Here is a 27701-nt window from a genome sequence, read left to right as displayed (position 1 = left end):
GAAAATGGTAAGCAAGTATACATTATATCCATTCACATCAGTCGTGGTTAAAATACTTGAAATTGTACAAAGTTTAAAACTGAAATATAAACCTTCCAATGTAGTTTTTATGCGATTTGTACCTGATCTGTTTTAGAGTTTTGTCTAGTAAATTTTGCCATTTATCTCCATTGACAAAAGAATCAAGATTTTTTCAAGGAAAAGAGAAAATCTACAAAGTGAGATAGATGTATGTATGGTAAGAGATGTGAGAACCATGAAAGCCTCTGTGTAATTAACCTTTATCTGTTTTTGCAGAAGAGGAATTAAAATCGAAAGATGAGAAGGTGAAAGTGGAGGAAGTAGCAAAAGAATCTGTAAATCTTCCTGTACCCACCATTCTGGAAGAGAATCCTTTAAAAACTGAGAAACTAGAAGAAAAGGAACTTGTGAAAACACCAGTCATAGTGAAGTTAGAGAAAACTTCACTAGAGAGTGAAGAGAAAAAGATCCCCAAAGAGGAAAGTGATTCCTTCAAGGAGAATGTTAAACCTATTAAAGTGGAGGTAAAGGAATGCAAAGTGGAACCAAAAGATGTTAAAAGTAGCACAGAGAAAATGACTATTCATGAACCTGAGCGATTAGAGATTGGCATTAAACCTGCTCCAGAAAGTATGGAGAAATCATCCGAAGAAACTGAAAAATTAAAAAATGACCAGCAAGCAAAGATACCCTTGAAAAAACGTGAAATTAAATTGACTGATGATTTTGACAGCCCAGTCAAGGGACCTTTGTGTAAATCTGTGACTCCAACAAAAGATGCATTGAAAGAAGAGGTGAAACCTGAGGAGGAGATTTGTAAGCGAATTCCTACAATCATGGCTTTGTGTCCTGAGGGGAAACAACTTGTCAATGGAGAAGTTAGTGGTGAAAAAAATCCTCCAAGGAATAAGACAGAACAACTGGAAACCAAGCTCTATAGTTTAAAGGAAGGGGGTAGTCATCCATCTAAGGAGAAAAATGGCTTGGTGGTAGACAATGGGGCAGAGTCCTTGATGGCTCTAAATAAAAGCACGAAAACAAATGAATCTGGGAAAGATGAAGAGGGTCTTACTCAGAGAGGACAAGGACAGGAAGAACCTGATCCTCCAGAAATAGAAAAGGCTCTTGAGGACACTTCCGAGATAGCAGAAGATCTTTCATTGAAAACAGCTTTTTCTACCACTGAAGCCTGTGCCAAGAAAGTTGAAGAGAAGTCCTCAGTGAAAAATAAGAAGGACAAACGGCCTCCACTCCTAGAATGTCTAGAAAAGTTAGAGAAGTCTAAGAAGACTATTCTTGAGAAGGACACATCAAAACTGAGTCCCATACCTGAAGAGATGGCAAAGAGCACTGTAGAACCAGAAAAGACACCATGCTCTCCAGAGGCAGCAGAAATCTCCCTACCTTCTGTAAATCTTGATTTTCCAGAGAAGACAGCCTCTGAAAAGGATGGGTTAGATAACAAAAATACAAAACCTAGTAATGAAGACCTTCCCCTGGAGAAAACAGATCCTGAGGTCCTCAAGGAAGAAGTAGAACTTGCCAAGACATTAGACAGTAGCCAATCTTCTAAAATAGAAGATCCTTCAGAGACCAAGAAGGGTTCTACCATACAGAAAAGTAAATTTAAGTACAAATTAGTTCCCGAGGAAGAAACCCCTGAAACAGAAAATAAGGAAATAACATCTGAAAGGCAGAAAGAAGGCATCAAATTAACAATCAGGATCTCTAGCAGGAAGAAAAAGCCAGACTGTCCTCCAAAGGTTCTGGATACAGAAGTAAAGGAAGAGACAGGAAAGGAAGAAGAGAAAATAACTCCTGGTAGAACTTTAAGAAGGTCACCAAGAATATCTAGACCCACTGCAAAAGTGGCTGAGATAAGAGATCAAAAGGCTGATAAAAAACGGGAGGAGGAAGAGAAAGCAGAAGACTCAGCATCTGTCCAAAAACAGGACAAAAAGGAGAGTTCAAGGAAGCCTGATAAGGATGCTAATTCTAAAGGCAACAAGGTAAAACTGTACTCTCTGTTTTATCTCCAGGAATGGATTCATTTATAGTTAGAAATGTTTGAATCTTTGTGTCTCCCTCCAGTCCTTTGCATTGGATTGATAGGTGATACTTTAAAATGAAGATATTCAACTAGCTCTTAAGAGTCTTGTTCTAAATCCTTTAATTTTGTGAACATGGTAACTAACTAACTTAGATGTTTTTCTTAGGCATCCTCAGAACAATACCAGGTCTCAGATCATTTAAAATTTGATTCATTTTTAAATAGGATTTTCATTTATTCTTAAAACCAGAATTTTTCCCAGTTTGTGGTTCAATAACTTAAAATACTAATTGGTATAAAATAAATAGTTTGGATGCGCTCCTTCAAAGTCTGTTATTAGTAGAATTTCATAGCCTACTTGAAAGTATTGATTTTTATGTTAGAAAATTTTTTCCTCATTTTTATCCACATTCATCCTATTTATAATGTGGCAAGAAAAAGACTTTTTCCCCCCATTGTTGTCTTTCTTTTGTTGCAGTAACTCACAAAACAGATGTGATTTTTTATTTGTTAGAATCCTTTTGCAGTATGCTAGATCTGTAGTGTAGAATATGTGATGTGACAGTAATATAAGATTTTTGGAATGTTTACATTAAATTGACTATTTTGTTTTCTGTTCTATATATAAACAGAATTTTATAATTTCTTTAAATGTCATGAACTTTGTCAATATGATGATTGGTTAGAGGAATTGGAGGTAATTTGTCTAGAGAAAAAGTCTTAGGAGGAATATAATCACTGTCTTCAAATGTTTAAATTAGCAGTCTTGTACAAATGGGAGACTCCAGAAAACAGAAGTAGGTTGGAATCTACATAATATAAATTACTCTGAGACAAATTTTAGCTCATTCTAAGGAAGAATTTTCTAATCAATTAAATAAACATTTTAAAGCACTTAATATGTTCAAAGTGCTGATTGCCTCAGGTCTCCTTTCTTGGGAATGAATTTCCCACGATCAGAAACATTCAAGAAGATTCCTTTTCTGGTATTCTCTGAAGGGCATTTGTGCCTCAGACAGAGTAGGCATAGATGATGTCTGTAGTCTCATACTGCTCTACTTCTAGAATTCACTCTGACTTATTTAGATTTTTAAAATTCCCTTTAATTTCTAATACAGAATGTTTTTATGCCAACAGTTTGTGAGATCCAGTGATCGATAATTGGTGTTATAAGACAAATATACTCCCACTTTTCAATTAATTCTAGATGAAATCCAGGAATAAAGTCCGGTGGACTGGTTCTCGAACTCGTGGTCGATGGAAATATTCTAGCAATGATGAAAGTGAAGAATCTGAGAGTGAAAAATCATCTGCAGAGTCAGAGGAGGAGGAAGAAAAAGAAACTGAGGAAGCTGTGCCAGCAGATGATGATGAACCATGCAAGAAATGTGGCCTTCCCAATCATCCTGAACTAGTATGTCCCTGCTATACACTCATCTTACTCAAATATATGAATTGCAGCAGCTGTCATTGAGTATTCTAGTTGTAGCATATGAATAAGAGGTTTCTTACTTTTCTGTCTTGTATAATCTCTTTGCTTCAAATAGTTTTAGGGGTTATACAAAGAACTTTTAAACAATGATTATTAAGTTCTATCCCAACTGACATGAGAAAACCATTAAAGGGAACAAGATATCACTCTTTGATCCATTGTCTCCTCTAATCCTTAGAACAATCCTATGAGGAAAATAGGACAGTGATTATTCACTAATTTCTAAGACTCAGTTTTCTCTTTGGTTTAATAAAGGGATTCAGCTAGATAAATAATCTTTCTAGTTTCTTTCAGTTATAAAAATCTTAAGATCCTGTTTTCTCCATTTTACAAACGTAGAAGCCAAAGTTTAGGAAATTTAGGTTACTTTTCCAGTCATGTAAATAGTAACAGAGCCAGCAGGAGAATCCAGGTCTAAGGAAGCTTAATCCAGTAGTCTGGCTGTTTTGTTTTGTTTTTTTAAGTGGACTAGTATATATATCGAAGTTTTTGGAATTAAGAATGAAAAGGGAATTTATAAATATGTTTATGTAATGATGATGCCTATGGTCACCATCCTAAAATAAATAATAATAATTGGATAATAATAGCTTTTCTGGTATATGTAAATTATGTTTGAAGACTTGATTGAATCTTAGGAGGATAATCATTCTTGTAGTCTTAAAATAAGCAGCCAAAATAGGCAAAAATAAAACATATCCAATAATATGAATAGTGGTTGATTTCCCATCTTTGTTTCCTGTGTTGTCTGCTTATATAACCCTTTTCTGCAGTTGAGCTTATTTTTTTCCAAGTGAATGGCTCAGCTCAGGTCAAGAGATCTTAGAAACTAATGCCTGATTTATTTGTCTGCCATAAAAGACAAATTCTAAAGTTTATAGTGAAGAAGGCTTCCCATTGTATTTGGGGGAGAGAGAATCATACAATTTGCCCAGAGTGTAGAAAACCTGGACCAGTAATAAAATGAGATAAGAGTAGTTAAGGTAAGGTGGTGCCAGCTTGTGAAGCGATTCTCAAACTCTGAGAAGTTTGAGTTTATTTGCTGTAAAACATTGATGGATTTTGAACAAAAGAATGATGTAACCAAATTTCTAAAACTCTTAATAATAAGGAAAAATTAGATAAGGAAGAAAATGGACTCAAGAAAATCTGTTCTGTGGTTATTATTACTTATCCATGTGGAAAGCATGAGGATGTGTGTTAGAGCAATTAGGGTACAAAGAAACGAGGGCCATGACTACCTAACCATTATGTTCTGTTGAATATTCTTGAGTAAACAACGATGAAGATATTGCTATTATAAAGCAAGATATTCCAGAATAAAATTGTATCCCATTCACAATATAAGTAGTGCACTGTTATGGAACCACAGTAGATTCTTGGGATGCTTTTTTCTAGGTTCAATTTGAGATCTTTATTTCAGTTATAAAAAGTTAAGTTTTGTAAGAGCAGCATGATTGGTGATAAACTTATCATGATAAACATATACCATGTTTGGGAAATTAATATGAAGATGAATTCTAGTATCTTTTGTCCAAAGTCTGATCAATGACAGACGGATTGTTAAAGCTGATAGTACCTTTATCCTTGGCTTTTTCTGACAAGTGATTAACTTGCTTGTAGAGGAGTGGTTGTAGCCCTGAGAATAGAATCCATGAATTGCTTATACTGAGCAGAGGGTTGCTGATTTAGTAAGTTTCAAGTGTTCACTATATTTTAGGGCTACATATTCTTCTCCCTGAAAAATAAAATCCTTGAATATTTGTTCCTGGTATAGAGTTTTTGGAACCCCCCAACCCATTTTTTTTACTACTAGTATAGACTAGTAACAAGAAAAATGGAAAAATGTATATAAAACAATATTCTCATGAGTACACAATATATTTTAAATATAACAAAAATAACTTTAAGGCAACAATCTAAATTATTTGTTATCCTGAAATTGTATTAATAATGCATTGAAGCTCTGTGTGTGTATTTGTCTGTCTGTCTTTCAATCAATGTAAAGAGCACTGAATTTGGAATCAGAGAGCCTGGGTTCCACTTCTATCTCCAGAGCTTACTCTTTGATCTTGGCTAGGGCATAGAACTTTCCTGGGCCACAAATTTCCTCATCTATAAAATTATGTTGCATTAGACTCCCCTTCCAGTACTTAGAAGTATTTAATAATTACTTCTTTTGTTCCTGATGCTAATAGTATAAAGACAGCAAAAGTAATAGTCCCTTATCATAAGGAACTTATATTCTCATGAGATTAGATTTGATCTGTTACATTCATGGCACTACTTTTATCCCACTTGTTACTGTTCTCTAAAGCACATTCATATATGTAGTATATTGTGTAATAACAGTCATAATCTGTTAGTCAAAATATTATTCTTAGATAAAAATCACATCATTACTCTGATCCTCAGTTTTACAGATGAATAAGCTGAGGCTCAGGAATATTTAAGTAATCTGAATTTAATTCATAAAGCATTTAGTGCCTCCTATGAGCAAACCACTACTGTGCACTGGAGATAGAAGATGAAAAACAGTTTTCATCCTAAAAAAAACTCAACAGCCATTTGAAATGTGACATGTCCAGAAATAAGTTTACTATGAGAGTCAAAAGGTATTTCTAGGAAAATTTGAAGAAGCTAATAATTGCTGCAAAATTTACCAATTCATAAATTTAGAAGATCTTTCTCATGGTGAGTACTCAGTAGACAAGCTTCAGAATGGTGATCTAATTTTGCATAAAGATAAATAAATTACAAAGTAAATGAAGTTGAAGCCTTTAGTGCTCATTGGAGAGCTATCATTACTTGCCTCCAGTGATAGTTTCTTGCAGATTTGTACTATATTGATAATTCCAACTTCTTAAAAAGAGATCAGTAAATTGAGCATCTCTAAGACATACACTGAATGAAGGGGGCTACTAAATGGTAGAGGTAAGACTAGAAACTCAGTTCTTTCTCATTCAGTGATCTCAGCTACTACAAAACTATGTTTTACTACAAAACAGTGTTGTACTTAGAGTCCCAGGTCCATATTCCACTATAGCCTGTAATGATGCAAATCAGTTGGAGTATCATCTACACAATTCAAAAAGCCATTATAGTCTGCAATGGAAAACATCTGATACCACACAATATATCCCATCTGAAAAATGGAGATGCTGCTTTTACTGCTCATCTCACAGAGTGATGAAATCCTGTGCAAAACTTAAAGCACTGTATAAATGTGAGCTATTATTTTTTTCAGTTATGCTGATATTTTTATTTTCTTTTTCTTTTTTTTTTTAATATGAGCTATTATTGTTACAAACATTAATCATTGTTATCAGTCAGGACTCTAGAATCATAGGTTGTGAGAGGGATTTGGAGATGGACAAAAAAGAGACTGTCCTACATTTGTAGGAAATGAGATCTGGCCTAATAGAAAAATTTTAAGTAGATTTTATCATTTTCCTTTCACTCACATTTATCTCCTACCTCTAAGCACATGTTTCTAGTTTCTACAGGCAGTAAAACTGTATGCTTCCCTTGGGTTTGAAGACTTAGATTTGTGTGCGACTTGTTTTCTCATTAACACTTTGAACCTATTTCCTCATTTTAAAACATATACAGTGAAATAAATTTTAATTATAACATGCTGAGAAGATGTTTTGTAAATTGTAGCTTCATAGCCTACCTGAGATTTAAGGAAAAATAAAGATTCTGAAATGAATCTTTGAAGATAGAGGACTAAGCTATTTCCATTGAAGCTCTTGTCCTATCATTAAGTTGTTACATAATGCTGGGCAAGTCATTTTTTTCTATCGAAGTCTCAGATTCATTGTATATTTAAAAAAAGGAGTTCAAGGAATTCAAATAGGTAATCTCAGAATCTTCCTAAAGCTCAAATGATTTTTTTCCTTTTCTAAAAATGGAGTAATTTGATCTTTTCTATGGAATTAGGATAATGTTAAAATTTTTTTTTAATTTCCAGATTCTTTTGTGTGACTCATGTGACAGTGGATACCATACAGCTTGCCTTCGACCACCTTTGATGATAATTCCTGATGGAGAATGGTTTTGTCCCCCTTGCCAACATGTATGGATGACCTTTGTTTTTTACTTACTATGTAATTAGTTTTTTATATATGTAAATTAATAATACTTAGTATACATATAATGTCTTTTATCCCTAAAGTAATCTGTAAATAATATGTCCCTTAAAAAACTGTTTTCTGAAGCATCCTCTTATTTCCCCTAACCCATTCTTCATTTCTATATAACTCTTAAATTTGGTTTTCTTTTGATTTGTAGTCTCAGATCAGCCACATCTACTCCTTCTTTAAATTGATGCAAGTAAATATTTTTCTTTTCATTAGCCTTTTGTTTCATTATTCTTTTGTTTTCTACCTCTCTATTGCTTACTAACAATACTGTAGTGGGGTTTTTTTGTTCTAAATAAAACTTTTCTTAGAGGTTTATCTAAATGAATTCCTTTACAATACTAAAGGGATGAGAAATGAGACTTTGTCTGAAGTCTGTACTATTGCACCTTTCATCAAGTGTAATAGACTTTATTTGCTAGCTTTGTATTAAAAATGAATGAAATATTTATATTACTCTGGGAAGTAAAGTTGCTGCATCTAGGTACATCTTTATCAATTCGGTATTCATCAATTCTGTTTTAACTTGATATCTATAATTTTCCCTGTGATATTTAAATCTTTTTTTTTTTTAATCTCCTTTTCTGCACATGTTGGTCAAATACTGCTCTTAGTATGAATCCCTGCCAACAGTTTTATTGAGAAATATGTGTTCCTGCATATATGATCATTACCTATTATCTTTAAGAGTGCTTCACTTCAAAAGATTATTTTCGTATTGAGCTCAGTGAAGTTCTGGGCCTTTAGTTTATTTGTCTCAGTATTTCAGTATTCTTATGTAACATTCATTTCTTTATTAGCTCCTGTCATAAACATCACTTAATTTAAAAATGTCCGGTTATTTGGCCAAAGTGTTTTCTTCATATAAAGAATTGGCACCTTAAATATTTTTTCTTTACAGAAACTTCTCTGTGAGAAGCTAGAGGAGCAATTGCAAGATTTGGATGTTGCCTTGAAAAAGAAGGAGCGTGCAGAACGAAGGTACTAAAGGTTGTATAGGGATGTTCACATTGATTGCCCAGCACATGTTTAAATCAAGTAGTCAAATATTTCTTGAAGGGCCAGTATATGTCCAACAGTGTGGATGGTAAAGGAGAATATAAATCTTACTTCACTTTAGTGTTTTTGAAGGAGTTACTCTACTGGGCATAAGAATGAATAAATGAGTGAATATATAGATAATCTCCAAATCTCCTAAAATGATATTCTTTGAAAAATAAAATTATAACCAAATAATAGTTTCACGATGATACCATATGGTTACCTAGAAGTGCCTCTTAGTTGTCCAATGACTATGATGGAATATATGACTATGAAAATATGTTTTGCCAGACTGAAAAAGTGTCAGATCCAGTCTCGGCAATGGACTGTTTCTAGAAGTGTACAAAGAAGCCTATCACCAATAAGTTGATCACTTGGTGAGGAATTCTTTGTATAGTTAGGGCATCCCATGAAACAGAGAAAAGTAGAAAATTGCTCTCTGTCCTTCTGCTTGTGCTGCTTTAGTGATGGTAGCAGAACATTAGAAAAGAGGATAGAGGATATTAAGAACTACAGTCTTTAGGTCATCAGTAAGCTTCACTGTTAGTTCTCATTGGATGTAAGATCCAGTGACTATTATGCAGTCATAATATAAGAGCAGGGACTTTCAACTTTCATAGTGTCATAAAATTGTTTGGCAGTCAGTCTGGTGCAGCCTGTGTATTCCTTTTCAAAATGATTTTGAAAGATATACAATAATATACAATAGGACCAAATAAAACCAATTATATTAAAATAGAACTCCTATACTAGATGAACATAATCATGCCAATTTTGAGATATGCTCAACAAAACCAAAATACAAAATGGAAGGACACCTGCAACTACTCCTTAGAAAGGAGCTAACAGTAATTTTTAGAGTATGTATCCAAAGAAACACAACTTTATTGAGTGTTTTGTCCTTTCATATTACAGTGTTCATGAAAAGTATTTTCAGTCAAACCAGCATGCAAATAGTTACAGTTTATGGGCCAGTATCTGTTGCAGTGGATGAAGAAATTGAGAAATTATACAAAGAACTTTATAAGTGCCTCCAAATTAAATTAACATATAATATGATGCTTCATGACTTCAATGTGAAGGTGGGTATAGGTAAGGACAGCAAAATTGTAATGGAAAATTTGATCAAGGAGTTATGAATGAGAGAGACAGGACAACCTATAAACTTAGATATAAGCTCCTCTTTGTGCAACTATGAACATTTGAAAATGAATCAGAAGGCACTGGACATGTTGTATGCAGGAAAGAACATAACAAGAAAGGAATTGTATTTTACCATCATTACTGATGTGGGAGTCAACATTTTTTAATCAGCGGTAGATCACTGATTTGTTAAAGATTAAAATTAACACTAAAAGTAGAAGAAAGAATAAAAATGTGGGAAAAAAACTATAACCTGGTCTTAAGTAAATGACAAATATAAATCAACTTTCAAAATGAGAAGACCACAGAACCTAAAAACTTGTGAGTCAGCAAGCACTTGACCTGGAATGGTGGCCAGGATCAACGCTGGTTCAATACATAAACTTGAGTGTAAAGTCGAAGGGTCAAAGCTAGTGAAACAATATAAGCCTAATACAATGAGAAATAGTGGAGGGAAAAACGAATTTAAAGAAAGAAAAATCCTTCTGAGGATATTCAAAGATGAAAATGGAAGAAAAACAAGCAGACAAAAAAAGAGGAAAAGATGTGTCTTCAGCATCAAAGACAAGGAAATCACCACATTTGGATTCCAAGATCACACTTCTAGTGGACATGGGATTGAAGAACACTGCTGTAGGGAAAGGTAAACCAACGAGGCCTTTGCTGGAGATGTCACAATTGTGATAATTACCAAAGGATAGATTCTTGAGCATTCTTAAGGGGGAAGAAACAAATAAATGATAAGGAGATTGAATAGGTAAGAGCTTCTGTCTGCAAGAGAGAAACATTAGACCTTACAATTAACCCCTCTTTCTCCCTCAAAAAAGAAAAGGACAGTTTAAGAATATATTAATTACAACCAACCATTATATCTGGGTTGCTGTGTTTATAATATTTTGAGAATAATCTGTGTCAACAGAGTCTTTGATGAAGGTATTCGAAGAACAGGCAGACTTTCATAGTATACAAGATCCCACCATGCTAACTGTTGACTAAAACAGCATTCACTTTAATTTCAGGGGAGAGGGGGAGACATACACCTAAAAAGATCTCTTCTAACCAAAAAAAAATATGTTCAACAACCATTTTGTCATTAATGTTAAATGTGGCATAAAACTGGAAAGCATTTTCCTGGATCAAGCACAGATTTGCAGTTTGACTTCCTGTTTCTCTTCATTGCCCCACTGAAGTTCTCTCTGCCAAGTTATCAGTGATCTTTTAATTGCCAAATCCAGTAGTCTTAGTTCTCATTCATGAGACATTGTTGATTAATGTCTTCTCCTGTACATAGTTATCCTTTTTTACATCTCTCCATTGTGATTTCAATATTATTGCAGATCAGAGCAAGAAATGAAATGGGAATTTTTCGGGACACGTATGGAAGCTGGAGATGATACTTAAAAGCCAGAAGCTGACACATAAAAATTTAGGAGCTCAGATATGCATAAAATTTATGTATAATATTGCATAATAGCATATTTTACCTTTCAGTACCATAATAAGATTTCTTTTCTATTAGAAAGTGGGGGAGGTATCAAAAAATTTATGTGGATTTCCCAGCTTGCAAGGGTGTCATGCCTATAGCCCCTGTGGAGTGTGGAAGGGATAAAAATGTACTTATTGGCCTTTGACAACAAACAAGGTTGTTTCCTGGTTCTCTTTTTTCCTTCTACAAAGTCTTCTTTGCTGGCTCTCCACATCATACCACTTAAGAGTGATTGTTCCTGTAGTTGCTATTCCAGTCTGATTTCTGGTGCTTAGTCTTGTATCACTAATTGTCCATTAGATATTTCAAACTAGATGTCTTGGGGACACAGGACTCATTCTTTTCTGCCTTCCCCCTTAGAAACTTTCATATTTGTCCAAGTCCATTTCTCCTAGGTTTACAAACTCAACACCACCATTCCCTTTCTCAACTATGTAACTGTGGCATTATCCTTCACTCCTTAAGTTTCCTCCAGTTATTAATTAAGCATTTATTAGGCTCCTGCTATGTTATAGGCTGTGTAATTGCTGAAAATAAAAGAACTTAACTCCACATATAAAGTCAGTTGCCAAATCTTGCTATTTTAATAATCACAATATTGCTAATTTGACCCTCTCATTTTACTCACATAGCTAGCACCTTAATTGAAGCCCTCTTCATTTCTCCCTTTGATTTTTGCAAATATTCTGCTAATTGAGCTCCCCACCCCAGTTTTCTTTCTACTTTTGTCAACTACCCACTGCTGCCAAGGTGATTTTCATGAACTGCAAATCTAAATATTTCATGTGCCCCCATTTCTCCCCCCCTCCCCCATCAAAACAAAACAGTAACACTTCAGAATTCCTGTTTCATCTATGATAAAAATAAAAGCTCTATGTAGCTTTTAAAGCTGTTTATAACCGACTCCCAACATGCATTTCTAACTTTGTTCTATGTTATTTCTTTTATCCCACCTCATATTTCTCATCCAGGCAAACTGATTTCTCTCTATTTCTTATATACTGCTCTGAATTTCCCATCTCTATGCCTTTGCATTGACTATTTCTCATGCTTGGAATGCTCTTATTTTTCACTTGTGCCCCATAGAATCCTGATCTTCCCCCAGTATACAGCTTATGCATTACCTTCTACATAAAGTCTTTCCCAATTGTCTCAGCTTCCGTAGTGTACCTTCTTCTACCTTGTATTTATTTTCATTTACTCTCTTGATATTTGTTATGTACTTATATAAGCATTTATTGTTTCTCTTTGAGCATAGTTCAATCTTTTTGAGTTCCACCATAGTGCCTAGCTCCTAGTAATAATTTAACAAATGCTTTTTAAAAAAATAACTTTTATTAATATCTTTTGTTTTCCCATCACTTACGTTTCCTACTTTTTTTTCCTTTACCATCCTTCCAGAGACCTATTCTTTACAATAAATAATTTAGGGGGAAAAAAGCCAAAAAAAGTTTAATAAGACTAACATGTCAAAATACTTTCAGATTATGGGTAATATAATATCCCCACCCACCCCTCTCTATACATACCTTTACAAAGCAGTTGGAGGGGTTTCTTGTCTTTGAGTCTAAGTTTATTCCCTATAACTTAATAGTCAGTTTCAGTTGTTATCTTTCCATTTATGTTGTTTTCCTTGTTTACATTATTTTCCTGATTCTAATTACTTTATTTTTTATTATTTCATATAAGGCTTTACATGTTCCTCCAAATTTACTATATTCATTACCTTTTGTAACATAGCTATGTACCACCATATTCATGTACCACAATTTGTTTAGCCATTTCCAGATTGGTAAACATCTATTTTGTCTGCAGTTCTTTGTTACCACAAAAATTGCTATTATCAGTAGTTCAGTGTTTGTTAAGAGTTCCATAAAAATTTCTTCTTATCGGTTGATTTCCTTATGATACATACCTCAAAATGAAATCTTTTGAGTCAGAGCTTATGGCCATTTTAGTCAAATTTCGTAACGTAATTCAAAACAGATTTCTGGAATGACAGTTCCAGTTCTTTCATAGCTCCACAAAAATGTGTTTATGTTGTTCCTCTCTTTCCATACCCCCTCCAACATTTTCCCATTTTTTGTCCATGGCTTGTTTCACTTGTGAAGTGAAACCTCAACATTTAATTGATTTGTAGTTCTCTTACCTTAGCAACTTAGAGCATTCTTTCATGTGATATTGTTTATAACTCTTTAAGAACTGTTCATTCATCTTTTAATCACTTCTCTATTGGGGAATAGTTCTCAGTCATGTGTGTTTATGCTGATTTTCCATATCTTTCAGAATCTCAGACCCTTTTCAGAAATTCAGATTCCAAGATCTTTTTCCACTCTAGTGAATCCCTTCTCATTTTGTTTATTCATAAGCTTTTTGGCTTGTGTAATAGAAAATGTCTTTCACCTTTTGTAATTGCCTCTGTCCCTGGTTTGGTTAAGAATTGATTCCTTGCCCATGTATCTAAAAGATAGATGATCTCCTTCTCTTAGGCTTTTTAAAAAAAATTATGATCTATAATATTCAGTCCATGTATCCATTTTTAATTTATTATGAGTTGTGGTATGAGGTGCTGGTCTAAATCTAATTTCTGTGATACTCTTCATTTCCCAGCATTTTTTTTCCTCTAACTGGCAGTTCTTTCCTGAGTAATTTACATGTTTTTATAAAACACTGTTACATTAAGCTCAGTTATTTCATTTGCTTGGTATGCATGTATATGCTTGAGATTGTCTTTAAATTAACTTTGATAGTATTGCAATCTTTATTATGTTCTTTCACAGTATGTGTTTGCTGATTGGTTGGTTGAAGGATTCCCTGTAGATGATAAGAGCTTACTCCTTCTTTGAGGATGTCATTTTGCTAGTTTTATTGAACCCTAGAATATTGTATAGGATCCTAGATAAGAGCCATAATCACTCAAAAGTGATGGGAATCACTCAAAATCACTCAAAACCTGGGAAAAACCAGGTGTACTAGAATTGCTTATTAACTACACCATAATATGAAGCTATATAGATATGCTATAGAATTATATCTTGGATGAAAGTTTGGAGTGAACATTTGAGTTGAACTCTTGAATGGCAAGATGATAAGCAGGATTAACTTTAGGAAATTGTAACATTCATAGGATTGTAGATTTAAGAACTAGTTTTAGTTCTTAAAATAGTTGTATTCTCTCACTTTACAAATAGGGCTCAGACAGGTTAAATAACTTGTTTAGGGTCACAGCTTGTAAGTTTTGTAAGTTTTTGAGGTAAGATAAAAACACATTTTATCCAAACATTTCTCAGAATGCAACAGAAAGATCCATGAATGTGAAGCCCAAAGATGTTATGACAGTGTAATCAAGGACTTACAAATGAGAAGTAGCGTAAAGTGTGAGAGTATTATGCCATGCTTGCTGTATTGGTATCCTCATGATAACATAATAATTCCAGCAAAACCCTTGGCATCTATGGTCAAATGTAAACTTACTGGAAAATGTAAGGGGATATGCTTAGTTGGATTATATCATTGAATAGGATACTAAGATCTTTTGGTGAATTGAAATGTATAATTATACAAAGATTTTTAATTAGACCTAGGGAGGAGTTAGTTATCCATTTAGTGTAAAACTTTAAGAAAAGTTTCTATTGTATGAGCCATTTTTCCAACATAGCTTACATTGTCTTTTATGCAGTGATAAGACTGATCCCATACAATGGATATTGTTTCTTTTGTCTTGAAAGATGGATTTGTTGATATATTGCTTGTTGCATCTTTAAAGTCAACTTAAATCACTGGAGAGATGGGAAAATTTCATACTGCTGACCTTACTTTATATAAGTAGGCTCTGCCAGCAGGGGGAAGCAGAGTACATAAGATTTCTCAAGAAGTAATTGAAAATTACAGGGTAGCATACTTGGCTTCAGAAGAAGGAAGAGATTTCTAACAATTAGATTGGTGCAGAAATGGAATGACTGGTCTCATAAAGTAATGAATCTTCATCATTAGAGGTCATGGCTTTATAAAAGAAAGGAACAATGGAGATTATCTAGTCAAATTCTCTCATTTTTCATTAGAAAACTAAGGCCAGCTTTGTTAAATGACTCATTGAAATTCATACCGGTCCTTTAGCAAAACTAGAACTTGAACTTAAATTTTCTGTTTCATCATCATCACCATCATCAATATATAAATAAGAATATTCAGCATTTCTTAAGTGTTGAGTATAACAGGCACTTAGATTAATTACAGCAACCCTGGGAAATGTGTGTTATTATTATTATTTCCATTTTACACTTAGGAAACTGAGGCTGACAGAAGTTAAGTGAATTGTCCAGGGTTATACAGCTAGTAAGTATCCGGTACTAGTTTGATAGTCCATTCTTCCTAACTTTAGGTCCAGCATGATATCTATTGTGGCACCTAACTACTTGTTGGTGTTTTAATATTATATTTATTATACCACAGTGCTCTGGATGATCAATTGTCTGGACAGTTGGAAAATTAACATGTGTAGGAAAAATTATAACCTTTTTATTCTGTATGGATTCAGAGGACAAAATTAAGACAATTACAGTTAACACTGTAGATAAATTAAGGTGTAAGAGAGTAGGACCAACTGTTAATCCTAGGAAAATTTCCACATCAATTGAAACAGCCAGGCATAGTACCTAGAAAGTCATCTTTATAGTCGAGAAGACCTGAAATCAAATGTCTTTCAAATGAGAGGGGAAAAAAATTAAATAGCAATCTTGTATAGTCATTAGATTGTGATGTTTATAATTTGATCTTAATCTTAAACTTGTGCTTAAACTTCAACTTTAAGCATAAAGTTAGTAGTTTTTGTATAGGTAGTTTTTTTACATAACATATTTTTACAAAGCTATTTTAAGGTAATTTTGTTTTGCTTCCTTTTTCTTTTTAAGGAAAGAGCGATTGGTATATGTGGGTATCAGTATTGAAAACATCATCCCTCCACAGGTAAGATGATATACTTCTAATGTAAATTAAAAATACTGATAATTTTTCTGGAATCTATCTGGAATGTAGTATGAAAGGTATTTTTTTATAGTAAAGAATGCTATTTTCTTTCTTTTTTTTTTTAGAACCAAAATTTCAGCACTTGATGGTCATTACTGAAAAAAAAAATAACAAAAACTTTACATGGCAAAAACTATGTAAAACTGATATTAATCGTTAGTGTTGTGTTGGATTTTAAACTTTGTTGATTAGTTGTTTCTTCACTAAATCAAAGTTCTTTCTCAGAAAATTATAAGGATACTAAATAATGTCAATTTGGGGAAATTTGGGGAAAAAACAATTAACATTTATATTTATATATATATATATATATATATATATATATAAATAGAGAGAGAGATTCTCTTCATTTGGTTAATTTATATGTTACTTCATTTACATGTCTGGATTTCCATTTTTGCCAAGCTTCCCTGAAAATCCTAGCTAAAATGCTACTTTCTTAAAGAAAAAAAAATTTGGACACTTTAAAAATTAATTTGTTATCTATTTCCAATTTATGTAGTATATAGCTTCTTTGTAAATAGTTGTCATGTTAGGATTGTTTTGAGGGAAGGGACATCTTTTTGCCTTCGTGTGTATCCTCAGTACATAGCATGGTGCCAGGAATTTAGTAGTACTTAAGAAATGTTTTTTGGCTTTACTTATTAAATTAAATGACTGTTATGTCTAGAATTATTATACTGAGCAGTTGAGGAGACACGCAAAGTTTAGATAAGTTATAATCATTGTGCTAGGGTAGCTTACAGTCTTATAGGGGTGTTCATAATAGTATTTAATAGGTACATTGCAGAGATGCCAAACAAAATACCATCAGGTCTTGGGGTAAGATCACAAACAAACAACTATGTCACTTGTTGAAGGTGTTGTGTAAAAAGTAGCATTCAGAAGCAGCTAGGTGGCACAGTAGATGGAGAACTAGCCCTGAAGTCAGGAGGACCTGAGTTCAAATTTGATCTTGGACACTTAACACTTCCTAGCTATGTGACCCTGGACAACTCACTTAACCCCAATTGCCTTACCACCACCACCACCACAACTCTCACCTCCCCAAAAAAGTAGCATTGAATTGGACTTTTAAAAAAATGCGTTAGATGGATGCCCATCAGTTGGAGAATGGCTGAATAAGTTATGGTGTATGGATCTTATGGAATATTATTCTGTAAGAAACAGTAAGCAGGATGATTTCAGAGAGACCTGGAGAGACCAGGACATCATTGTACATAGCAATAATAAGGTTATGTGATGATCCATTCTGATGGATGTGACTTTCTTCAACAAAGACAAGATTCAAGGTAGTTCCAATAATCTTGTGATGGAGAGAACCATCTATACCCAGAGAGAGGACTGTGGGAACTGAGTATGGATCACAACATAGCATTTTCACTCTTTTTGTTGTTATTTGCTTGCATTTTGCTTTCTTTCTCACCTTTTTCCCCTTTTTGATCTGATTTTTCTTGTGCAGCAAGATAAGTGTATAAATACGTATGCATATATTTCTACCATGTTTAACATATATTGGATTACTTGCCATCTAAGGAAGGAGATGAGGGAAGAAGACGGAAAACTGGAACACAAGGTTTTACAAGGGTTAATGTTGAAAAAATTATCCATGCATGTGTTTTGAAAATAAAAAGCTTTAATGAAAAAAAATGGGTTGGAATTCAGGTCAGTAAGAGAAGAGACATTTCAGGTTGAGAATCCTTTTTGTCATAAGCAGGAAAGAACATTAGATCCTAGAAGCAGAATAGGTTTGCTTAAGGAAGTTTCTCAAATGTGCAAAAAAAAATACAAAGCTGGAAAGTAAGATGAAAACAAAAATCTATGTTTTATTCAGAAGAAAAAGAATTAAATAATTTTGAGAAAAAGGAAAAACTAGATTTCTACATAAAAAATATAATCCTAGCTGTGCTATCAGCCAGTAAATAAGCATTTACAAGTCTTGTGCAAGGTCCTAGGGAAACAGTTACAAAGGATAAGGCAGTTCCTCTCAAGGAGCATTATTCTTTTTTTTTTTTTTTTTAATAGCTTTTTCTTTACAAAACATGCATGGGTAATTTTTCAATATTGACCCTTACAAAACCTTCTGTTCCAACTTTTCCCCTCCTTCCTTTCAACCCCTCCCTTAGATGGCAGGTAGTCGATTACATGTTAAATATGTTAAATCCAATATATGTATATATATTTATACAGTTATCTTGTTGCAAAAGAAAAATCTGATTTAGAAAGAAAGAAAAAAGCCTGAGAAGGAAAACAAAAATGCAAGCAAACAATCACAGAACGAGGGGAAATGTTATGCTGTGGTCTATGTTCATTTTTCATAGTTCTTTCTCTGGGTGTAGCTGATTCTCTTCTTTACTGAACAGTTGGAACTGGTTTGAATCATCTCATTGTTGAAGAGAGTTATATCCATCAGAGTCGATCATAGTATAATCATGTTTTTGCCGTGTATAATGATCTCCTGGTTCTGCTCATTTCATTCAGTATCAAGTCATGTAAGTCTCTCCAGACCTCACTGAAATCATCCTACTGGTCTTTTTTTAATACAACAATAATGTTCCATAACATTCATATACCATAACTTATTCAGCCATTCTGTATTTGATGGGCATCCATTCAATTTCCAATTCCTTATCACTTCAAAAAGGATTGCCACAAACATTTTTCCATATGTGGGTCCCTTTCCCTTCTTTAGGATCTCTTTGGGATACAAGCCCAGTAGTAACACTGCTGGGTCAAAGGGTATACAGTTTGATAACTTTTGAGTTTTTGAGCATAGTTCCAAATTGCTCTTCAGAATGGTTGGATTCATTCACAATTGCACCAACATTGTATATCACTGTCCCAGTTTTCCCATATCCTTTCCAACATCTTTTCCTGCCATCTTAGCCAATCTGAGAGGTGTGTAGTAGTATCTCAGAGTTTTCTTAATTTGTATTTTTCTGATCAATAGAGATTTGGATCTCATTTTCATATGACTAGAAATAGTTTCAATTTCTTCATCTCAAAATTGTTCATATCCTTTGACCATTATGGAGAATGGTTTGATTTCTTATAAATTTGAGTCGGTTCTCTATATATTTTGGAAATGAGGCCTTTATCAGAACCTTTGACTTGTACAGTTTATAAGGAGCATATATTCTAAGGGAAGAAAGAAATATAGTATTAACTAGTATCTGCTGTAAGTGTAGCTATTACCTCTTCACTAAGGGGGAAGGCCTAATGATAGACTATGGGTCTGAGTATTAAAGTTTAACATTCTATGCTTGACTTAATGAATTTTATTTTAATTTTCAATTATTGAACTTTCTTTTCTTCCCTAACTTTTTTTTTTCTAGAAAAATAAAGACAAAGGGAAACTTAAATAACAAATAGTTAAACAAATAGTAAATAACAAATAGTCAAGCAAAACAAATCCCCATCTTTACTATGTCTAAAAATGTCTCAGATGTTTCTGTTTCCTCTCTGTCAGGAGGGGGTAAACAGTATTCTTCATTAACAGTTCTCTGGAAATAGGGTTATTCTTTGCATTGATTAGAATTCATAAGTATTTTGAAGTTCATTCATACATTATTGATAGTATAAATATTTATGGTTCCCATTTTACTCTGTATCAGTTCATAAAATTTCCCCCCACATCATTCATTTTAACAGTACAATTGTATTCTGTTACATTCATATAATTTGTTCAACCATTCCTCAGTTGATGAGATCCCCTCAGTTTCTAGGACTTTGATGTTACAAAAAAAGATGCTTTTTTTTTTTTTTCCTGCTTTCTCTTTTAGACATAAAAGCTTGTTTGTGGGCACAGTTGAGTAATCTTGTGGACATATTTCCATATTGCTTTCCAGAATGACCAAACCAGTTCATTGTTCCACCAAGATAAAGGAGTTAACCTATGAATAAAGTGCTTTGCAATCCTGAAATCATTATACAAATGTTAGCTTTTCTGATTATTACATCAGTGTGCTTATTTTCTACCAGCATTTTTGATTTTTTTTTTTTCCCTTGTTTTGGGGTACTTTTTCTTGTATGTATAAATAACTTTGAGTAGTTAGGTACAAAGTAGATAGAGCACTGGGCTTGAAATCAGAAAGATTTCATCTTCATGAACTCAGATCTGGCCTCAAACATTTAGTACCTATGTGACTCTGGGCAAGTTATGTAACTATTTAATTCAGTTTACTCATTTGTAAAATGGATTGGAAAAAGAAATAAATGCCAAGCCATTGCAGTATCTCTGCCAAGAAAACACCAAAATGGAGTCACAGAGAGTTGAACACAAGTGAAATAATTCAACAACAACCTATAGATAACTAGATTTCTTGCTTAGAAAACTTCTTTTCATATCCTTGGACCATTTGTCAGAGAATGGCTTTTATTCTTAAAATTTTGAATCAGTGGAGAAACTAACTTGCATTTTTTTCCTATTTAACTGTTTCCCTTCATGAGTGATGAATTTTAGATAAAACATAATGTAAGATTACGTGTTAAAGATTTTTACCTTTCTCTGATTAATGCAAAGTGCTCTGGAATTCAGAGTTTGGTTAATTGCTTATATCTGTAAATTTTTAAAACCTTGATGTGATAGAAAGAACATGGTCTTTGCAGATTCTATTGTGCTGTATTTCTGGTTCTTCTCTACTATCAAATAAATGTCCACGAATGATGATCTCACAGTTGTATAATGGCTTAAAATGAGCAAATTTGCATCAGTGATTTTCTATCTCATCTGTTTAGCTTTGCCACTGAGTTATTAACATCTGCCTTTAATGCCCCAAGGTGGCCTAAAGGCATTATTGGTTTCTCAGACTAAATCAGCAGATGACAAATCTCAGACAAATCTTACCAAACAAGAAAAGTCCCAGGGATAGCACATTGATGGATTATGTGTTTTTCAGTTAAGGAACTAGCCTGGCTGGGTTAAGTTAAAAACTAATTATTAAAGAGTTTTTGTTGAATCTACTCACAGTGAAACAGTTAAAATCTTCTAAGACTCAGAATAAAATTTCAGTTTACATATATGAAAAGATGAAAACATAAATCTGTGGTATATTGGAAGAAGTAATGTGTATAGAAACCTCACATTTGTATTGTTTCATCTTTTGATATGTAATAATATGTAATAAGTTAACAATTTAAAATTGTAAGAAAAATTTCTGTTTGGTCATGTATATTACCTACTAACCAATATTTTGTTATTGAAATAGGAACCAGAATTAGCCGATGATCATGAAGAAAAGAAGAAAGATTCCAAAAAATCCAAAACACACTTTCTTGAAAGGAGGTCAACAAGAACAAGGAAGTGCATAAGTTATAGGTAGGAAATTTGTTTACAAAGCAGGAAAAAAAAGGCTTAAAAAAAAAAAAAACAGAATCAGCGTAGTGTCCCTGCAGAATGATCAGTTGCATTTATTAGCCTTCTCTAAAATAGTAGAGTGTTTGTTGGAAAGGACTTGTAAATCACTTACTCCAACTCCTTCATTTTACAGAAAATAAAGTTGAGGCTCTCTCTGGGAGACATGTTTTGTTTTTAAAGTCAGTCTTCCTGATTGTGGCAGTACTTAGATAAAAGCTTTTTTCTGCTGAGCTCAGGCTCCTTGCTCTTTCAAGTGCAAGACTTATCTTGTAAAAGCCACCATGACTCTTTGCAGTTAAAACCTAAGGGGCTGACTATTTTTGTAGAACATTCAATAGTGTGCTTCATTGACTTTATTTCATGTACTTCATCATTAATCGGGGAATAAGAATCACAGAATCTTAACATTAAAAGACCAGTTAGTACAGCCCTCAATATGAATCCCTTGAATTTGATAGGGCCATGCTGAAAAGCAATTTGGAACTATCCGTCCAAAGTTACTAAACTGTGGGAGTCCTTTGACCCAGTTAATACCACTACAGGGTCTATACCTGAAAAATAAAAAAGGAAGAAGAAACATTACCCCCAAAGTGACCCCTCCTCATTCTGTTTAGGACCTCTGATAAGCAAAAACCCACTTCTCCTTTTGGTATGCATATCTAATTCTTAATCTTTATTAACATGAAACCTTATTTTCTCTGCAACTACTGCTCATTAGGGCCAAACAGAAAAAGACTTATGATATCATCTCATGAAGAAAACTGACTTATTTTCTTGAAGGATTTCTTCTCCAGGCCCATATTATTTTTCTTCAGCTGATCTTCCTGTGCCACAAGGGACTGTGTCACAGTAGAAGAGACCCAAACTGCCAATCCTTCCTTCACATTGCTTCTTAGCATAACCTGCCAAAAGCCCTCACACATACACTTACCTGTGTGTGTAACTTAGATTTCTTGGTGAGGAATCCATGTTGCTTTTATGGAAATGTTTTAAGAGAAGTTCTTGTCTATGATATTTATCTTGCCAAATTTTCTTCTGGTTCCACTAGAAATCTTCACTGCTTTAAAAGAGACCCAAAGATTGAGAGAATATAATTCTTGCTAAAGTAGCTGGTCTACCTTGGGGTTTTCCTCAGTGAGGCTCAGCAAAGGAAAGGACCAAGGGTTTCATCTTTGTGTCTGCTATCCTTTGTCATTTTGGTGTACTGCGAAGGAAGTATGGCCATGTGTCAGGGTTCACAGGCCTCCATCCTAGCACATTACTTGTACCCTGGGGCCATATCCCAATGATCCCTCTGCTCCTCACTCACTTTTATCACTCAGTCAGATACTTATTATCATCTACATGGGTCCAGATTTGTCCTCCCTTATTTAGAAATTTAATACTTAGTGTTGTTCCTTTTTGCCTCCCCCCTTCCCTCATATTGAGTAGCTAATGTGTATATAGCTCAGGAGCTGGCTGGGACACTCAATACCCACGACCATTCTCTTCCTCACAGCCACCCTCCTCCATAGGATTTCCTTAGTATCTCATGGACTTCTGCTGCCTTCATGTTTTTGAAGTGTGAAATTCTTCCCACTGTTCACAATTTCTTATGATTTTTTTTTGATACTTCCTAAGCTGTTATTTTTTTCCCCCCTTCATTTCCCTTCCTGCTTACTAATAGCCCAGTCAAAGTGGCCTACATATCCTCGCCCATCTTTGTATCTTTGTACTAGCTGTGTCCCATGCCAAATAGACAGCCAACACTAATAAGTGCTTACTGTATTCTGGGCACTATAAGTGATCGAAGCTCAAAAGAAAGGCACAAAGCAGGGGAACAAAGAATGTCTTCCTTACCTCCTTAACCTTGAAGATGCAGCTCAAGCAGAACCTCTGTGCAATTATTTTTGAGCCCCTCTCAATTTCCCTTCCTCCCCAAATGCCTTGTATTTATTTATATCTATTCTGCCCATACTTCTATAATGTATTTGTTATTTGGGGAACAAGGTAGGTGGTACGGTAAGTGGAACATGAGCCCGGGAGTCCAGAAAACCCTTGTTCAAATCTGGTCTCAGACACATACAAGCTTTGTGACCCAGGTTGTTAATTTGGCTTTTTTTTACCTCACTTACCTTGTCTGTAAAATGGATATACTCACAATCCTTACCTCTAATTGTTGAGAAGAGCAAATGAGGCACATAGTAAATGCTATAGAAATATTATTGTTATTATCTTCTCTAGTAGAAGATAAATTCTTTGAGTAAAAATTATTTTGGTTTAAAAAAAAAAAAGGCACAAACAATTGCCTAACAGCCTGAAATATAGTAGACACTTCATGAATATTTATTTATTGGTAGATTTTTTTTTTCTTCATTCTCACTGCAGTTTCATTTCCTTTTGTCCTTCATAAAGAATATTTTTGGGCAAAAGAGATGGAAGTAGAAGAAGAAAAACAATGTAATAAAATGAATTATAGGTATTACTGTCCATGGATCTGCCAGCATTACAGAGAAATTGGAGGGAGTTGTCGTCTCATTTCTCTACTTTGGGCCCAAGCTTATTCTTGATATTAGTCAACATTCATCTTCAGTTTTTTATAGTTGCCAGAATTAAATTTAATCCTTATGTATATTTTTCTGGCCCTTCCTATACTACTTTGCCTAAGTTCATGTAATGTTATGCATCACAATTAGTAGATCTCCCGTTTGTTTCCAGTTCTTTGCTACTAAAGAAAGTATTGTTATAAATAATTTAGTGTATAATGAACTTTATTTTTGTCAGCAACTCTCATTGGAAGTATAGGCTTAATTCTGGAGCCCCTGGGTCAAAGGGTATGTATATTATCATCTTTTCCAATTTGCTGGGTGCCAAGTAAAACCTAGGGTTCCTTGTTTTGTTTTTTTAAATTAACAACTTAGAGCATTTTTTTCATGTTTTTTGTCTGCAATTCTAAGAATTGTTTGTGTTCTTTTTATCATTCTTCTAGTGGGGAATGACTTGTTTTTGTGAATTTCTCTTTGTTGTTTCTATATCTTAGATACCAAACTATTATTCAAGAAATTTGGTATACAGTTTTTTCCCAGGTGATGGCTTCTCTTATCCTAGGTGCATTAATTTTTCTTGTGCACAAAACGTTTTCAATTTCAGGTAATCAAAATTATCTGCCTTATCCTTTATAATGATCACCTCAGGTAACCAAAATGATCTATCTTATCCTTTGTAATGCTCACCATTCCTTGCTTGGTTGAGAATTCCTTTCCTCCTCCTCGTTGTGAAATATACATACTTTTTTTTCAAATTTGGCATGTATCTATTTTGAATTTGTTATAGAATATTCTTTAATATGTTCACCTGACCCCAATTTTTACCAGACTACTTTACAGTTTCCCCAGTAATCTTAACAAATTAATAATTTATTAAAAAGTGAATATTGTTGTTCCATTCTGCCTTGTCTAGTTTGTTTGTTTGCTTTTTTTTTTTTTTTCCTGGTTTTATCCAGTAGTAAATGATTTTTAATGATTGTTGCTTTATATTGTAATTTGAGGTCCGGAATTGCTATTCCTTTATTTTTTCATTATTTTTCTTGATATTCTAAATTTTTTGTTCCTCCAAATGAATTTTGTAACATTTTAACTCTTAAAAGGATTTCCCTTGGGAAGTTTGAGTGGTGTTGTTCTAAGTCTGTAAATTAACTTTGATAGTGCTATTCAGTCCTCTTTAAAAAAAATTATATCCCTAAAAATATACATTAGCATAGAAAAAGAGACCATTGATGAATTAAATATACATTTGCAAATTCAGAATCTAACAAATAAATCAAAAGTAAACACAAAAGAAGATAGCTTGAAAATTAAAAGAGATATAAATTCATTGAAAACAAAAAAGATTTAGATGTGATAAACAAAGCAATTCTTAGAAGAATTGCAGACAAAAACCACTTGAAAAAATGCTCTAAGTTATTAATTAAAAACCACAAAACAAGGTACTTGGCACCTAACAAACTGGAAAAGATGATAAAAGTTAGGTCTACAGAGGTTAGTGTGTATATATGTGGGGTGGGGAGCAAGGCTTAAGGGAAGGGATGAGGAAGAGGGTGAAAAGATAGGAACACTTGCATTTCTTTTGAAAAAACTAACAAAATTTGTGAATCTTTAGCCAAACTGACTCAGTCCATCTTTCAATCAACAGGTATTTTTTTAGTTTTTTATTTTCCAGACACTATACATTCCTAGATCCCGAGTATAAAGAAATAATCCCTAGATTCATGGAATACCTAAATGAGCTTACATTCTGATTGGAGCTGACAAATATTTATAAAAATATGCAGCATAAATACAAGATGAACTAATTAATATATGCATTTATACAGAGTAGCTAAATACAGAGTAGCTTGAACTATAGATTATGGGCAGGAATAGAATGCCCAAGAGTTTCAAAAAACAGGTTGAGGTTAAGGTATAGAACTTAAAAGCTAAACAGAATAATATATATTTTATTCCAAAGATTATTAGTAAAGTAATAGAGTGATTGGGTTAATAGTCCTCCTAATCTCTCAGACTCACAACCTGGGGTCACCCTGAATTCTCTACTATCTCACCCTGCATATCCAAGGTATTGTCAAGACCTTTCGATTTTACTTTCACACCATCTCTAGAATACATCCCCTTCTCTCCTCTGACACTGTCATTCTAGTGCAGGCCCCCTTCCCTCACTATTAGAAGACCTTGCAGTGAGTTAGCCTGCTCTAATCTCTGCTCCAATTCATTCTGTTTAATCACCAAAAGAATTATCCTGGAGAGTGGATCCAACCAAGACCATCCCTATTGAATAAACTCTAGCATCTCCCTGTAAACTTTAGAAGCAAATGCAAAATGCTTTATTTGGAATTCAGAGGTCTTCATAAATTAGTCCCCTCCTCTTTTCAAATCTTCTTGCATCTTATATAAGATATTCCATCTTTCAGCCTCAGGCATTTTCTCTAGATATTCCCCTCATTCTCCCTCCTCTACCTTCTGATTCCCCTGTTTTTTTGTTTTTTTTTTAAAGTTCCACCAAGTCTTTCCCAACCCTTTTTAATTGTAGTGCCTTTCCTCTGTTAATTATTTACTATTTATCCTGTATTATAGCCTGACTTGTATATATAATGTCTCATTAAATTGTAGTGTACAGCTAAGTAGTACAGTGCACAGAGTGCTGGACCTGGAGCCTGGAAGATTCAATTTTATGAATTCAAATCTGATACTTATAGCTGTGTGACCCTGGCCAAATCATTTAACCCTCTGCCTCAGTTTCCTCATTTGTAAAAATGAGATAAAGAAGTAAATGGCAAACCACTGCAGTTTTTTGCCAAGAAAACCCCAAATGGGGGTCACCAAGAACCTGTCTAACACCACTGAAAATCAACTGAACAGCAGTAGATTAAGAGCTCCTTGAGGGAAGGGTCTGTCTTAGGCCTTTTTTTATATCCCTAGTGCTATGTAGCATAAGATGTTGTTGGTGCTCAATAAATGTTTATTGATTGATTACTTTAGAGAATTGTATTTAGGATGAATTAGAGTAGGGAAACATTTGAAGCAAAAAGACCAGGTAAGCTATTGCAATAATCTAGAACTATATAGATAAGTATATGAGTGAATTAAAAGGAAGACAAAGGAATAAGGTGAAATCACAAGAAAATCAGAAGAGATTTATTTTTTCATATATATATCCTAATCTACTATTGATAGGTGCCAACAAGACTGAAGAAGACATTAAAAAAAGAAATTACTTCAAATATATAAAATATTCTACTGACAACACCAAAAAGAAAAGAAAATAGAATGATCTATAACAATTTTTAAATTTAAAAAAAAATTTTTTTATTATAGCTTTTTATTTACAAGTTATATGCATGGGTAATTTTTCACCATTGACAATTGCAAAACCTTTTGTTCCGATTTTTTTTCTCTCCTTCTCCCCGCCCC

At 33.7% G+C, this 27701-nt stretch overlaps 1 protein-coding gene across 2 annotated transcripts in view; it reads left to right on the top strand.

Moving 5' to 3' along the window:
- The window catches only part of RSF1 (remodeling and spacing factor 1), a 135625-nt gene that overhangs the window by 74941 nt on the left and 32983 nt on the right, over positions 1-27701 (top strand). For both annotated transcript variants that reach the window (XM_031961512.1, XM_031961511.1), the window contains exons 6-11: positions 298-2030; positions 3279-3485; positions 7537-7641; positions 8607-8686; positions 16286-16340; positions 21608-21717. In XM_031961512.1, coding sequence (XP_031817372.1) covers positions 298-2030; positions 3279-3485; positions 7537-7641; positions 8607-8686; positions 16286-16340; positions 21608-21717 — 2290 coding nt within the window. The remainder of the gene's footprint in view (positions 1-297; positions 2031-3278; positions 3486-7536; positions 7642-8606; positions 8687-16285; positions 16341-21607; positions 21718-27701) is intronic.

The sequence above is a fragment of the Sarcophilus harrisii genome, chromosome 3, assembly GCF_902635505.1.
Source record: "Sarcophilus harrisii chromosome 3, mSarHar1.11, whole genome shotgun sequence".
NCBI classification, from domain to species: Eukaryota; Metazoa; Chordata; class Mammalia; order Dasyuromorphia; family Dasyuridae; genus Sarcophilus; species Sarcophilus harrisii.
Note: the sequence above shows the minus strand (reverse complement) of the source record. Positions and strands in the feature narration are given on the sequence as shown.